This window comes from Theropithecus gelada, chromosome 9, assembly GCF_003255815.1.
Source record: "Theropithecus gelada isolate Dixy chromosome 9, Tgel_1.0, whole genome shotgun sequence".
Lineage (NCBI taxonomy): Eukaryota > Metazoa > Chordata > Mammalia > Primates > Cercopithecidae > Theropithecus > Theropithecus gelada.
Window position 1 is genome coordinate 85,422,727 of NC_037677.1, and position 16,355 is coordinate 85,439,081.

Here is a 16,355-nt window from a genome sequence, read left to right on the forward strand (position 1 = left end):
CTCTCTGGTGGGGCCTTGGCCTTTCCTGTGGGGTCACACACAATAGCTTATTTGCCTTGTCCCCTTAACGATCCTGCAGGCTCCTAGCAGCAGCATTGCCTTCTCCTGGGTTTCTCTCCTCTGGGCCAGTCACTGGTTAAAAAAAAAAAATCACTATAGAATTCCTAGTTTGTGGGTTCTCAGTCCCATTTGAGGAATATGTATGTGTGTGCTGTTCAAATAAAGCATCTGGAATGCCCAGATGATCCTTAATTTTTCTACCTGTTTTCACTCTGAAATTTAGCACTGGCATCTTCAGGCTCACCAATGCTGGCATGCTTGAGGTTTCTGCTTGTAAAAAAAAGGGCTTTCATCCACACACCAAGGAGCCCAGGCTGTTCAGTGTGAGTACATCATATTAGTTATTTTTCCAGGTATTTCTTATTCACTGCCCCCCAACCTGTTTTTAAATAAATAGTAGCAGTCTAATATAAGATAAAATGCTGTACTGCTTAGTTTGGAGTTTTATCTCAGAAAATTAGTCTATCTGTATACTTAATTTCTGATTTATTCTCAAAATAATTGTATTTACAAGGAAACATCAATATTTCTATAGCAGAATTAATGGTGCACAAAGTTACCTTTCCACTTATATATATGTATGATATTTAAAAGTTTTCTTCAGAGTCCAAATAAGTAAACAATTATCATAGAAAATGGCATTTAAAATGTTGCATGAATTCTTTCTGCGTGATATGGCCAAATTAGTTTTTTCATAGCAATTGTATCAAAACTACGATCATACTTCTTGATTACTTTTGCATAGTCCAAAGAAACATTTGACTACGCCTTTTTTTTTTTTTTCCTAATTTTTTGGCAGTTCTGTGGCTGTAACATCAGAGAACATTATATTGAAATTAGAATTTACTTAAAATGAAAATTATTTGGCAACCCCTGTAAATATTTTTGTTTTTGTTGAAATTAATAAATGTCATTGTATTTGTTCTGATTGGAAATATTTTAAAAATCAGGAACAGTTTAAAATTAGGAAATCTGTACTCCCTCCCTAAAGAAAATCATATGGTAAACATTATGCTAAAATCAAACATATAGTAAAACCAATTTTTTCTTTCCTAGATATGCAAACATGTGTTGGTAAAAGACATAAAAATAATTGTGTTGGATCTGAGGTGATATGTTCTGAATGTAAGCACCGTCAACATCAGACACCTACTCACGGACATGTGGTTGCCGGATTTTCTTAAGATGTTTCCAGAAATGACTGATATTTTATATTTATACATTTTAGATCAGAAAGCTTGATATTTATTGCTGTTGCACATTTTGAAGTTTTCTTTTTGGGTTGCTCTGTGTCAAGAGAGGTTACATGGTGTTAAATCGGTACCTAATAATGTGCCCAAATACTATGACCAGATAATAAATTGTGCTGCAAACAACATGTCTGGTATTTATAGAGGTCTCTGCATACACTTTTAGAGCTTTAGATGATTTACTGTATTTTTTATTCACGTAAAATGTAATTCCAAATAAGAAATTCTGAGTGTATGTAGTCCCCAAAGCAGACCATCTGTTTCTGAAACCTTCCCCTGAGGTAGGTGAGCAGCTTCCGTGTGTAGATGAAATATGGCTGCCATTTATAAAGCTTGTTCTATGTTTTCAGTGTCATGAAATCCCAGGCTCAGAGAGATATCTCTGCAGTGAATCATTGTGTAAGATACAAGAACAACAGGCTTCTACTCAGGGGATCAGGTGTCAGAGGGCCTGAGATAGCAGACGATTCATTAACTTGATTTAGAAGACTAAAAGTAGAGAAGCTTGAGAGAGGAATTTTTTAAAAAGGGCTCAGATAAAAGTACAAAGCCTGTTACTGTGAACATGGACAGAGGTGATAGGAAGAAGAAATAAGACATAAGAAATGACCGGTAATTCTTAGTCGAAAAGAATGAATCAGAAAATAGTTTGGAAAGTTTTGTCATTAAAGGTATCTCTATATAAATTAGTCCCCAGAGAAAGAGAATCAAATAAGTTTGAAACTGAATAGGGTGACATAAATGTAATGTTTTAGTAAGGTGTGAAATGGCATTTGTGGCTATTACCTAGATAGTACAAGCATTTACCTGGATAAAAAGAGACAGATTAAATAGCAGGAATGAGAAACTTGGGTACTCTGTTAGGAAGCTGAATTGGTGGGAAAAACCTGAGGATGGAAACAATGTGGAGAAATTTTAGCTGCAGATACACAGAGGGCAGAACGGAAGTGATATTGTTGAGTTCTTTGAGAATAGGTCCTTCAGGACACTGAAGACTGGTTCTGCAGGTGACATCTTTATCTTGGAAGACATTGCTCCCAGGCACGTTGGGAAATCCTGGGCTGACAACCCTTTCCTTGATCAAGAAACTTGTGATCACTTCTTAATCTCCCTTCTCATCCTTTAGGGCCTTACCTTACTCTAGTCCAGCTTTCTTCTTTTTTCTTTTCAGCGCTTGAGTTTCCTTCTCCAGCCACCTCTTCCTGGATCTCCATGACTTTTCAACAGGGCCAAACTAATCCTATGTAACCTTCTGTCTTCCCACTGTCTTCTGTGCTAGCCTCAGCTATCCCTTCCTTTGCTTTCCTCATGACATTGTATCTGAGTTGCCTAAACAACTCATGTTTCCATGTACTAGCTTCCACTGCTTAGTTCAATGATTTCCACATTCCAAAGAGTATTTCCTGTACACTGTGCTTGGATGGGTTAACATCTGATATGGTTTGGCTATGTCCCAACCCAAATCTCATCTTAAATCGTAGTAGGAGGGACCTGGTGGGAGGTAATTGAATCATTGGGGTGGTTACTTCCATGCTGTTCTCATGATAGTGAGAGAGTTCTCAGGATATCTGATGGTTTCATAAGGGGCTTTTTCCCTTTTGCTCAGCACTTCTTCCTGCCATTATGTGAAGAAGGACGTGTTTTGCTTCCCTTTCTGCAATGATGGCAAGTTTCTTGAGGCCTCCCCAGCAATGCAGAACTGTGAGTCAATTAAACCTCTTTCCTTTAGAAATTACTCAGCCTTGGTCAGTTCTTTATAGTAGCATGAGAATGGACTAATACAACATCCCTCCCTGCTTGTCTAGTCCTCAATTCTGGTACCATGTCACCTGAATTCTGTTCCTGTTCTCATTTATACAGAATCACCTACTATGGGCAGGTCAATGGCTTGTTTCTCTTTCATGGCATCTTCTAGCTATGGAGAGCTTAGGTCTCAGACTTCAGAAGTAGAACTTGGCTTACCTTGTGCATGGACACTTTAGTCTATGGCCACCACTAGTTAAGAGCAGATTAACTCTGCAAGGCTAGCTCCATAGACACCTCACTTTTTTCCTGAGTGGTGCTGTCCTCAGTGTCTTAACACTTAAACACACCATGATATTCTGATATACTTGATCAAAGGAAAATATTATATACTTTATTCAAGTAAAAATAATTGTTGGGACAATGGATAGTTGAGAAATGAGTGAGATCCTCTGTATAAAATTAAAAATTATAGTAATACACTAAGAGGATATAAAATGAGAGTTGTCCGATGAAAAACCTGGGGACATTGAATGGTGCCTAAAGATAGAAAGGACTCAGTTGAGAGCCAAGAACATTTAGCATCTTAGATTTCCAGAAAGATTAGAAAGAGAAGCTATGAGTATGCAAAACCATTATGTCCCTTCTGAATAGCAGGTTAGAAGAGAACCCATTTTTCACTAAGAAAGTATATTGCATTTCATAAATAAGGGAGACATTCTTGGCACTTTTTTTGTAGTTTTTTTGTAGGTTTTTTTTTTTTTTTAAGTACAAACCAAATTAACCAGGATCTCACAGAGTGGGACTGTTGGAGGCGGCAAACCAGGGACCTGACTTTGGCTGCCAGAATGAGGCCCTGGGGCTGTGTCTGAAAGAAGAACCAACAGAAATGTGACCACATCACTAAGTAGTGAACTGGTCACGAGGCAGGTACCATGTTAACCAACCTGGAGATGCCAGTACACACACATGTGCATGAGCACCAGTGTTCATTGGATAAGCTATCTATGGAAGGTCTCTTTCACAACAGGCAAAGAGCACCTTCTCTTTTTTTGAGACAAGGTCTCACACTGTCGCCCAGGCTGGGGTGTAGTGGCACAATCATGGATCACCGCAGCCTTGATCTCCTAGGCTCAAGCTGTCCTCCCATCTCAGCCTCCCGAGTAACTGGGACTCACCACCACACCTGGCTCTTTTTTTTCTATTTTGTAGAAATGGGGTCTTGCTGTGTTGCTAGGGCAGGAGATCCTTCTTTTGAATATGCATCAGTTCCAAAGCTCCATTTGCCACATCCTAAGGCAAAGATGGTTCTTCATTTCTTTTCAGATTTGTGTTTCTGCAGGAAAAAATGAAACAGTTAAGAACTTCCTTTGATTTTTCAATGCTAATTGGTTTGCATAGAGTGCCTGACACTGTATATGTATTTGTTATAGGCTGAATTGTGTCCCCCAAATTCATGTGTTGAGTTCGTTAACCCCCCAGTACCTCAGAATATGACCAAGTTTGGAGATAGGGTCTTTACATAAATAATTAAGTTAAAACGAGGCTAGTAGAGTGGGCACTAATCCAGTATGAGTTGTGTCCTTATAATCAGAGATTAGGACAGACATACACAGAAGGAAGACCATGGGAAAACATAGAAAGAAGACTGCCATCTACAAGCCAAAGAGAGAGATCTCAGAAACCAACCCTGCCAAAACCTAGATCTCAGACTTCCAGCCTCCGGGACTGTGAGAAAATAAATTTCTGTTGTTTAAGCCATCCGGTCTGTGGTATTCTGTTTGGCAGCCCTCACAAACTGATGTGGTACCCGATACATATTTGCTGAAGTTGTTTATTTCCTTTTTCCTTACAGACTGAATTGGAAATGGCTTTCTTTGTTGTCATGCCGGGCAGAAATCATGCTTTCCATAGACCTTGTCAGTTGTAGAAGAGCAAAGCAGAATGTTTGCAGATTATTTTCAGCTACTCAAATTGTTCCTAGTTTTTTTTTTAGTAGGATTTTGCTTGTGGAAATTTGACATTTTATTTGAGGCCACACTGGTTCACTTCTGTTTTCTCCCAATTCATTTCACATTGCAACCACATCAACTGTGCTGGAGACTGTGTTATTACAATGATTTGACCTTAGATTGAGGTTTCTGTTGCAAAACCAGCTGAAGAGGTCCTAAATGTGGAAAGCAGATGTTTCTCTTCTGGCATGTCTTGCAGAATTATCTGGCAAGAGAATATCTTCTGTGAAGAAAATGCTTGAGAAATGTCATGCATTTGGCAATGATTAAGAAAGAAAGGTAAACCTTCAACTCTTTGTTCTTAAAAGAATTTGGCTTGTTAGTTAGTGGGAAGACAACTAAGATGCAAAGAGCTTTTCTGCTCCTTTAAGAAATTTGTTTTCTTTTCTAGTCTTTTGATTCTTCATAAGGCCAGAATATACTTTCTCGGGGACAACTGATGAAAACACGATTTAGTGGCTCTTAGAGATTTAGCATACTGATGTCCAAGAAGACGTTGTTGTTTTTAAAGTATCGAAAGACAGGTCTTCATTTGGACTGCTATACAAAAATTCCATAAACTGGGTGACTTAAACAACACTGTATTTCTGTCTCCCAGTTCTGGTGGCTGGAAATTTGATATCTGGGTGCCAGCATGGTCCAGTTCTTGATGAGAACTCCCTTCCTTATTTGCAGCTGACTGCCTTCTTGCCCTACCCTCAAATGGGGGAGAGAGAAATCATCTCTCTCATGTCTCTGCTTATAAGGACACAAATCCTATCATGAGGGTATGACTCTACCTTCATGACCTAATTATCTCCCAATGACCCCACCTCCAAATATCATCACAATGAGGATGAGGTTTCTGCATATTAATGGTGGGGGGCACCAACATTCAGTCCATAACTAGGCGAGTGCCAACTAGTTAGTTTCTTGTCTTTTTTCTGTGCCATATGGAGGCTCTGCTGTACATCTTCTGAGATCCCATAGTTACTATATTAAAAAGTAACATTCCAATGAGAATGTGAATAGCTTTTATTATATTACCTCTGATCTGGTGTGAAGATGCTTTCAAATAGATTTAAGAAATTACTCATTAAAAGGATATTTTACAAAAGGAATTGCCAGTTGATTAAATCATACTAGGTATTAAATTTTGCCTCATGGAAAAACAAACTTCTTTGACAAAAATAATTTCTTAATTAAAGCCATATCTTTTCATATTAATAATGTTGCTGTATAATTATAATGTTTTAATTTTACAATGTTTTTATAACTAAAGGACTTAGTAAAATCCATATTCCTGTATATGTTTGAACAACCAGAGATACAGAAATGGAAAAGGGAAAGAAAATCCAGGGAAGGGAACATTATTTAGAAAGGAAGCCTGTGATACTCTTAAGGTCTGTCACTACAGCTTACTAGATTTCAGGATGGGGATAGGAGATGCAGAAGATGAGAGAGGAGAAAACAGAGCAGGACCCTGGGGGAGGGAAGGTAGATTAAGAGCATTGCAAACTGTCTTTATTTAATTTGTTTGCTAGAAGTAAATGCCTTGACATTATCTGGACCACAAGACATTTTAAAACCAAATGGAGATAATTAGATTTTTTTTTTCTCTATCAAGGAGGATTACCCGTGCATCTCTATCAGGTAAACAAGAGTTGGCAGTGAAAAATTACAATTGTTTTCATGAATTAGTCATTGTCTCACTGGGTCCCAGATGTACCAATGGAATGCATGGTTAATTCATATTCTTGAGTCTGAAGAGGATGTTTAAAAATTATCCTCTGTATTTTCTCCAAGAGAAAAAGGCATTTACAGATTGATTTAAAAAGAAAAAAAGCTCAATTATGTTTCCTCCTAATATAAAGGCTCACAGACAAGGAAAGCAAAGCAAACAACTAGAAGAGATTTGCTGTGCTCTTGACTTTGGGAAAGGCCATGGGCAAATTATATCATTTTTAGGGAATTTAATTTCCTTACCTACAGAAATAAGGCATGTGAATCAACTGATTCATCTGGCTCTCTTCAGCAATAAAATTTTGTACTTATCAAGGTTCTTCCCAAGGCAATATGTTTTTTATTTTTTAAAAATAACTTATTGAAGCTCAATTCACATAACTTAAAAGTAACCATTTTAATGTGAACAATTTAGTGGCATTTAGCACATTCGATGTTGTGCAACCACCATCCCTATCTAGTTCCAAAACATTTCTGTCACTCCAAAGTAAAACCCCTTGTCCACTGTATTAGTCTGTTTTCACCCTGCTGATAAAGACATACCCGAGACTGGGTAATTTATAAAGAAAAAGAGGTTTAATGGACTCACAGTTCCACTTGGCTGGGGAGGCTTCACAATCATGATGGAAGACAAAAGGCATGTCTTACACGGCAGCAGAGAAGAGAGAATGAGAGACAAGTGAAAGGGATTTCCTCTTATAAAGCCATCAGATCTCGTGAGACTTATTCACTACCATGAGAACAATATGGGGGAACCACCCTCATGATTCAGTTATCTCCCACTGGGTCCCTCCCACAACAGGTGGGAATTATGGGAGCTACAATTCAAAATGAGATTTGGGTGGAGACACAGCCAAACCATATCACCCACTAAGCAGTTGCTCCCCTTCCCTCCCTCTCCCCCCAGCTCCTAGCAACTGCCAATCTGCATTCTGTATGGATCCATCTATTTTGGATATTTCATACAAGTAGAATTGTATAATATGTTAGCTGTTGTGTCTGGCTTCTTTCACTTAGTGTATCATTTTGAAGGCTTATCCGTGTTGTAGTATGTATCAGTCCTTTATTCATCTTTATGGAATAACATTCCATTTAGGTATATACCACATTTTGTTTATTCATCCATTTATGGACATTGATGGACATCCATTGATGGATATTGATGACATTTTGTTTGTTCATCCATTAATGGACACAATAAACAAAAAGACATTTCCTTTTGGTTATTGTGACTAGTAGTGCTCTAAACATGCTTCTACATGCATTTGTTTGAGCACCTGTTTCAATTATTTTGGATCTATACCTAGAAGTGGAATTGCAGGGTTATCTGGTAACTCTAGGCTTAGGTTTTTGAGAGACCTCCAAACTGTTTTTCACAACAGCTGTACCATGTTATATTCCCAACAGCAACATATAAAGTGTCTGATTAATCTACATCCTATTATAGCCATCCTAGTAAAAAGTAGCATCTCATTCTCCTTTTGACAGAGCAATATGTGGTCAGCTTAATTCCTCTAAAGTCAAATTTTAATAGTAAAATAAAGTTGATGATGAAGATGTCTGAGGCCTCCAGAATTCACTCACTCCCATCACTCTCTTAGTGTTGTGGGACACCAGTCCCAAGTCCTTATCAAGGTCACTACCACCATGTTTAGAGGGAGAATTTATTTTTATCAAGGATGGTTAGGTCAGCTGTTTCAGCTGGGTAGGATTAGAAATACAAAAAGAGAGCAACCAACAAAAGGCACTAGTCATAGCACTTTAGAATACTACTCTTGCTTTCCATCAAAGTCAGTGGTTTAAGCATTCGTAAGGAAGAATACTATGTTGAGGCATCTCTCTGAAATCACAGACTTTTTTAAATTTTAAGAGCAAGGGCTCATTCTAAATTTGAAAAATATAATTTACCTGTTTAATATATTTTTGCCTGAGTAGGGGATGTCATTTTTTTTAAAGGAAGGCCTGAAATGACATGATTTTAGGTCATTTTTTAGGGAATTTCAGGTTGTGGCATATGCAGAGAGGTCTTAAAGGAGGAAAAATAATTGATTCAATGAAAGGATAGGGGACTAAGTCTCAAAACTAAATGTGGAGGGGAAGAACCAGAAGGCAAGAACTAAGAAGAGCGGTTCTTTTGACGTGGTATGTCTGCAGCACCACATACTTTTCTCCAAGGATCAGGAAATCTCTTAAGGACCCCTGAGTTTTAGGCCTCTGGAAAACTGTCATTAACCTCACGATACGGAAGCCTGTTCCGTCGTCAGTTTTCCTTGAGGACAGCATTGTTTCAAACCCAGACAAGTAGTAATCATTTTTATTCCCTTTAGCCCAGAAGGGGCTAGAAATTGCTCTAAGGAGGACATTCTGGAAGAACTACAGCCTCCATGAATAAATTAGACTGAGAGGTGGCGAAGTTTGCATGTTCATTTCCCAGATATAAGATGATTCATTTAACCTGAAAGGTGAAATGCTCAGGAAAAGCAGGTGGTCCAGAGATGCCATACTTCTCATTCAACATTGCCTCCATTGCTTGAAATTGGTATCTGATTTTTTCATACAAAAAATGTTATGAATATTACTTTGGAAAATCATAGTGAAGTCGTAGTCACACTTGTGTATGTGGTCCAGTTCTTTGGGGTTCCCTTTTTCCCAGCTGTGCAGCACTCTTACATCTCTGGGACTCTGCTGGGAACATGTCCCATGCAGGTCCTACTTCCCCTTCGCAAACCTCAACCCCCTCTAGCCCCCAGCCCTTTTTATGGTCTACTCAATTCTTACTCTTTAAGTCTCTGCTTAAGCACTGTTTTCTCAGAGAGGCAGCCTCTCCTGAGCCCCTGGCTCAAGTTAGAGCCCATGGCTACAAAAGCCAGTACCCCATAAAATTCTTCTTTTGAACCCCTTACAACGTGCCCAAATGCTTATTTAATGCCCATCTTCCTCACTCGACCGGTACCCCATATAGTTCTTCTTTTGAACCCCTTACAATGTGCCCAACTACTTATTTAATGCCCATCTTCCTCACTCGGCTGAGGGTTCCATCCAGGCAGAACCTTGCCTAGTTCTATTTCCTTGACACTGCTGTCTGTCCTAGCTCATAGTGTTCTTCAGACATTACTTAAGTTGACTCTGCTCTCCCAGGAATAAGCATTACTTCATACTCTGATAAGGAAGAACCCTATCTCAGGCTGCCCCATTTTCTCTCTCTCTCTCTCTCTTTTTTAGGGGGGGCTATCTCTTTCTGAATAAGCTGAACTACAGCAATGGCTTCTGGTTGGACTGCAAGTGTATGTTGGTCCAGACAGCCTCCTCCCTAACTACAGTCAGATGTTCTGTGTTAGAAATTCTTCTAAAGAGAATTTCCTAGCTGCACAAAGGATACCACATTGACAACAGAGGATTATTATTATTTTGAGGCAGAGTTCCACTCCTTTTTGCCCAGACTGGAGTGCAATGGCACGCTTTTGGCTCACTGCAACCCCTGCCTCCGGGTTTCAAGCAATTCTCCTGCCTCAGACTCCTGAGTAGCTGGGATTACAGGTGTATGCCTCCACGCCCAGCTAATTATGTATTTTTAGTAGAGATGGGGTTTCACCGTGTTGGCCAGGCTGGTCTTGAACTCCTGATCTCAGGTGATCTGCCCGCCTCGGCCTCCTGAGAAAACAGAGGATTATTTTTAAGTAAATAATGCCTCTTCCCACACATCTGCTCACAGTAATGGCTGCATGATGTGAATTAATGTCATTAGAAACCCATGCTGTCCTCCAGAGTTGGAGAAGCCTGTCATGGGAAAACTTTGTAGTCATAGAAGGATGTTCCTCTCCTTTGAGAGTGTGGTTTGCTATTGTTAGAGGAGAGAAGAGGATTCCGAAGGCTGTCAAACCTATATGTTGCTGGTTTTATCTCCTCTGGAGATTGGTGTGACACTTATGAAGGGGACTCAGCCACCTGTGCAAAGCCCAGCCTCTTAAGTCACTGGGCATCTAGTGGAATCAGGGGAGGAATTACTGATGGATAACTGGGAGGAGGGTGCTTAGGCACTGCAGTTGAGTGGCTCACAAGGAGAGACCATTTCACTAATGCATATTCAGTGGATGCTTCTGGTTTGCCTGATTTTTGCCTCTGGGCTTGGCTGTTTCAGTCTGAGAGGCCGTTCCAAGAATGTTTCTTTACTAGAGCGCTCATGCTGCCTGGTGGTAAATATGAAGTACAGCAGTGCAACTGACCAGTTTTACTCCAAGGAAACCCTGTAGAGATGACAGCAATGGTTGGCAATTTCTGCTTCAGTTATGAAAGTGATCTGGTGGCAAGTATCTGCACACTAATCCTTAAGTTTAAATCTAGTGGCTATGAGGTGTCCTTGCCTGGGAAGCATGAATTTGCAGCTGAAAGATTTCCCTCGATCATATTCCAGTAGTTCTTAAATTTTGATGTGCATAAGAATCACCAGGGAAATCTGATTGAAGTTCAAGTTTCCAGCCTCAGCTCCAGAGATTCTAGCTCAGCGGGTGTTAGATGTGACCCAGGACTCTACCCATTTAAAATGAACTTCCAATGAGGTTGGTCCCTATAGCCTATTCTATGGGAGATGCTGGCCTAATGGCTAAAAATATAAGTTGGAAACCAAGCACAAGAAGGAGCAAGCTGATATCTTTGCCAGCAGCATGACATTGGGCTGCTGCTAGCCTCAGTTACTCTTCTGTAAAAAGGCAGTAATGTTCAGGTGCTGTGCCTCATGCATGTAATCCCAGCACTTTAGGAGGCCAAAGCAGGGGGATCGTTTGAGCCTAGGAGTTCAAGACCAGCCTGGGCAACATGGCAAGACCCCATCTCTATTTTTTTTTTAAAAGGCAGACCAAAATAATAGGGCTGTTGTAGGAGAAAATAAGATCCTAATATAAAGAGCTTGATACAGGCTGTGGTCATGGCGGGCACCAGTACATCCTAGCTCTTATTATTTGTAGTATTAACCCTAATTATCTGCAAGTTACAGGGCCAGAGAATACTGGGGAAGTTCGGGTTTTCTGGACCAAACAGACACTCAGTCCTGGGCCTGGAGGTCTCTGCAGTGAGGTGCTGCCACGGACAGAGCCACCTTCGCTCCTCAGGACAACCAGTAGCTGCTGACACACACTGTATGCACTGGAGGGCAAGCAGCTCCCAGCTTGGGAGCAACTGAGGGTGGTGAACAGCCTGGGCAAGGAGTGGTCTGAGGCTAAGACCCTGAACGGCAGGGTCAGTATTTTTTTATATCCTTGTGCCTCAGGCCAAATGGGCAAAGGAACAGCTGAAGTTGGTAACTCTCCTATCCAGTTGCGTTTCTAGAGCAATCTCTGTCTCCTCATCTATAAAGTGGGCTGATAGTAATACTTCCCCAGATAGTTGTGAAGAACAGCTGAGAGATGCTATGTGTAAAACCCTTCGCCAGATGATTGATGCTAATAGTCCTTGGAAAGTATTGTTATCTCTCTCATTCCTTCTGGCATGAATATATCCATAGTATCCTTTTCAAAGACAGAGATCAGAAGAAGGGAAACAGATGGTCCAGATGTGTAGTGAGATTTTAAGGCAGTGTTTCTCAATGTTTTTTAAAAAATCCATGTTTCCCTCAATGAACATAGAAGTCAGATCTGTTTCTATATGTACATATATATGTGTGTGTGTATATATATAAGTTTAATACATAGTGTATGCATTAAAAGACATATCTTGTATATTAAAAGTCACACACATACATGTGTATACATATGGGAAATGTATATGTGTGTGTGATTTTTAATATACAAGATATTACTTTTAAGATATATAGGCACAGCGGCTCATGCCTATAATTCCAGCATTTTGGGAGGCCAAGAGGAGAGAATTGCTTGAGCCCAGAAGTTCAAGGCTGCAATGAGCTATGATTACACCATTGCACTCCAGCGACAGAGTGAGACCTTATCTCTAATATATATAGTGTATATATATACACACACACATATATATGTGTGTATATGTGTATATATACGTGTGTGTATGTGTAATTGTTTTCGCCCATCAGGTTACCGGTACTGGGGTTATGAGTGTAAAGTAATATAATCACTTTGCAAGTTATGAGGTACTGTAGATTATCCCATTGATACACTGTAGTCCATGTTATTTTTTAAAATCTCCAATGTATTCTCAAACTATTCCTCTTTACAGAACCGAAATGCAGCTCCCCACTTTAGGTAATGTGATTCTACCCTTTGCTTGAGAAACATATCCATCCTAATTGTCATGTGCTCAGCTGGACCACTAGAGGGAGCCATCCTGTAACGGGTGAGGTCAACCTAACGTGATCTTAGTCGGGTATTGATCGGAGGCCAACGCTAGAAGTTACCAGTAGCCTATTTCAGATTTATTAAAAAACACATAGGTAACGAGTCAGAGCTTTGGCTAGGAATGACTTGGAAAAGAACTGAAGGCACAATTCCACAGAACATTCACAGTTGTGTGCTAGAGACAGAGAGGAGCGGGAAAGTGTTTTAGAAGCATTTGCGGTGGACAATGGAAGGCCCGGCTTCATCGTATTCCTGTTTGCTGATCCACATCTGCTGGAAGGTGGACAGAGAGGCCAGGATGGAGCCACCGATCCAGACAGAGTATTTGCGCTCCGGAGGGGCAATGATCTGTCAGTCAAGATGAAAAAGAAGGGTCATTAATGTCATCATGAGTGCAGTCGTTAGTGCGAGAGGACAGAGCCTGGGTGTTCTACCATGGCGTAGTTTCTTGTTCAGCAGGGACACAGGCTTGTCTGTTAGATGCCAATTGTGTCCTAATTGTGTCATGTTCTTGGCAGGACCGCCAGAGGGAGCCACGGGTTTAGAAATTCTTCAGTAAGCACATTCGTTTTTCTCATGTGTAACTCCTCAACCACACTATTGAGCAAACCGAGTTGGCTGCAAATCTAGCCATGGCCCCCACTTAAGAACCCTGGCAATGCCTCTGATTTCCATGAACTCTGCCTCAGAATTCAACACGAAACACTTTCTGTAGAAACTCTAGGCTATTCAAAGGAGAAGTTGTAATTGTGCTAGGACTTACTATACAAATGTTTTTCGACGTGGTGAAGCGAACTACCACTTTTCACCCAGATGCTCTGTTTAACAATGGGGGATTCAGGGTCCCCTGCTGGGGACATTCCCTTGCAATAGGTGCCTCTTAAGCTGCACTGGTTGGCCTTTCCCAGTGCACAGCCCTAACATGCAAGGCATGCTCATGTTTCTTAAATAAATGAATGGTTTAGGCACAGAGAACAGTGAAAACTGGTTAACCAGTTTAATCTTTATCTTCTGAGCTCTGCTTGAGCATGTACTTCTTAATACAAAGTACTGATATTTACTGAGCACATAATTATATGCCAGACACTATGCTAAGCATTTTACATGTATTATCTCATTTGTTTCTCATAAATATCTTGAAGAATAAGTCTTAAATTACTCCCATATTACATATGAGGAAACAGAGGCTGAGACAGTTTAAGTAACTGACCCAGGTAACACTGGTTATATCAGTGTCAGATCTAATATTCAAACCTGGGTTCTCCCAGGTGGTTTTTTGTTTTGTTTTGTTTTTAAAAATAACCTTTTTATTTTGAAATAATTTTAGATTTTCAGAAAAGTTGTAAAGAATTTAATATAGTTTGGATGTCTCCTCCAAATCTCATGTTGGGATGTAATCCCCAGTGTTGGAGGTGGGGTCTGGTGGGAGGTGTTTGGATCACAGGGGTGGATCTCTCATGAATGGCTTAGGCTGTCTCCTTGGTGATAAGTGAGCTCTTCTTCCGAGTTCACATGAGAGATCTGGTCATTTCAAAGTGTGTGGCACCCTCCCCCCCCACCCCTGCCCTCTCTGTTACCCCTGCTTTTGCCATGTGAGGTGTCTGCCCCTGCTTTGCCTTCCACCATGATTCGAAGCTTTCTGAGACTGAGGCCTTCCCAGAAGCTGATGCTAGAGCTATGTTTCCTGTACAGCCTGCTGAACTGTGAGCCAATTAAACCTCTTTTCTTTACAAATTACCCAAGTCTCAGGTATTTCTTTATAGCAATGCAAGAACAGCCTATGGCAAATTCTATGGGAGTTCCCATAGGTCCCTCATCCAGTTCCGTTTTCACCAAATGTTATCATCTTATTGTCCCAGGTTTTTCCTGGTGCTCTGTACTATCTCACTACATTGGGGCCCAGAGTTTCACATTCATTTCTATTCAAGAAACTAAGTTTAGAGAACTAGGAACTGCCCAACTCTAGCAATAGCCTCTTTCTGTTATCGACCCTCAACCAGATTAACTCTGTAGTGAGCCCAGCTGCTGGCTTCATTCTCCTCCCTCTGCTGTGAAAATAAGAGGGAGGTAAGAGCTGATCAGAACGGCATCCAAGAAACACAAACCCTGTTGGAAAACAGTCTCTCTTCTCTCACGCTGAAGTGTTTTAGGGCAGGACTAGTCAGAGCCTGTCATGGAGAGAGAAAGTGTGCGTGTTTCAGTCTAGCACACTCTCTAATGTTAGCTGCATACTCCTAAAAAACAGAAGGGAGTGCAAAGAGGAGAGAATTTGTTTAAATACCCACGTGTGTGAACTGCACTAGAATTGCCCCTCTGCTTCCTGTGACATGAGTCAGAAAGTCCCAAGTGTGGCCTTCTTACTTCAGAGAGTGATAATAGCCTTTGAGAAGTGACCAGCCACAGGTTAAGTTTGCCTCCAAAGAATTATCTCCATTTAATCCCTGAGTTCCCTTCACTAGGGCTCAACATTCACATCACATACAGGGGTCCTGGGTGGCTCAGGGACTAAGCTTGGTCATCCTGGAGTCATTCAGTGCTTCTGAGCGCCTGTATCAAAAGATGTGCTAGACAGAGGAATGAAGATAAAATTCGAATTCCTGGCCACGGGATTGAGGTTAGTAATGGAAGAAGAGTATAACGCTCCTGAATCTACAGTGTTTAAAGTTCTTCAGAAATAAGTCTAGGTCATCTGTATTTTTTTAAAATGTGTTACATGCATGATGCATTATTTTTTGTGTCGAGTAAACAAAATGCATATTTTAAAGAGATATGAACATGTGGGGAGCTCTGCTGATCTTGATTGCAGCTGCTGAAAGTAGCTGATAAGGATAAACAGAGATCAAATTTTGTATAAAGTCACTCAATTTTTCTTATGAACTGGATTGACTTACATCCTGTAAAATATGGGATTTGTGTCCACTACCTACCCCTAAAACCCACAATTGCGTGTCACTAAAATACAGTCTCTGAAGAGTTCTCGTCTGTGGTTATAGGGCTGACACTGCTGGTATCATTGCCACTGAGTCTGTCACTGAACAGTACCTTGATCTTCATGGTGCTGGGCGCTAGGGCTGTGATCTCCTTCTGCATTCGGTCGGCAATGCCAGGGTACATAGTGGTGCCTCCTGATAGGACATTGTTAGCGTAGAGGTCCTTCCTGATGTCAATATCACACTTCATGATGCTGTTGTAGGTGGTTTCATGGATGCCTGCAGACTCCATCCCTGGAAAAGAGACACAGGCCATGGTCCTTAGGTGGAGAGTAAAAC

At 40.6% G+C, this 16,355-nt stretch overlaps 2 protein-coding genes and 1 pseudogene across 5 annotated transcripts in view; 2 read left to right on the forward strand and 1 right to left on the reverse strand.

Moving 5' to 3' along the window:
- The window catches only part of STAMBPL1 (STAM binding protein like 1), a 47,401-nt gene extending 45,965 nt beyond the window's left edge, over positions 1-1,436 (forward strand). The window contains exons 11-12 of the mRNA XM_025396920.1: positions 284-383; positions 1,117-1,436. Of these exons, the coding sequence (XP_025252705.1) occupies positions 284-383; positions 1,117-1,173 (157 nt within the window). The 3' untranslated portion in view covers positions 1,174-1,436. The remainder of the gene's footprint in view (positions 1-283; positions 384-1,116) is intronic.
- Positions 1,437-10,967: 9,531 nt separating this feature from the next.
- On the forward strand, positions 10,968-13,323 carry LOC112631570 (annotated as a pseudogene). The gene is made up of 3 exons (XR_003121151.1): positions 10,968-11,090; positions 11,772-12,019; positions 12,968-13,323. The product of XR_003121151.1 is annotated as an uncharacterized LOC112631570 (transcript).
- ACTA2 (actin, alpha 2, smooth muscle, aorta) overlaps positions 13,142-16,355 on the reverse strand; it is a 67,487-nt gene continuing 64,273 nt past the window's right edge. For all 3 annotated transcript variants that reach the window (XM_025396921.1, XM_025396924.1, XM_025396923.1), the window contains exons 8-9: positions 16,129-16,310; positions 13,142-13,434 (exon numbers count right to left, since the gene is read on the reverse strand). In XM_025396921.1, coding sequence (XP_025252706.1) covers positions 13,291-13,434; positions 16,129-16,310 — 326 coding nt within the window. In that variant the 3' untranslated portion in view covers positions 13,142-13,290. The remainder of the gene's footprint in view (positions 13,435-16,128; positions 16,311-16,355) is intronic.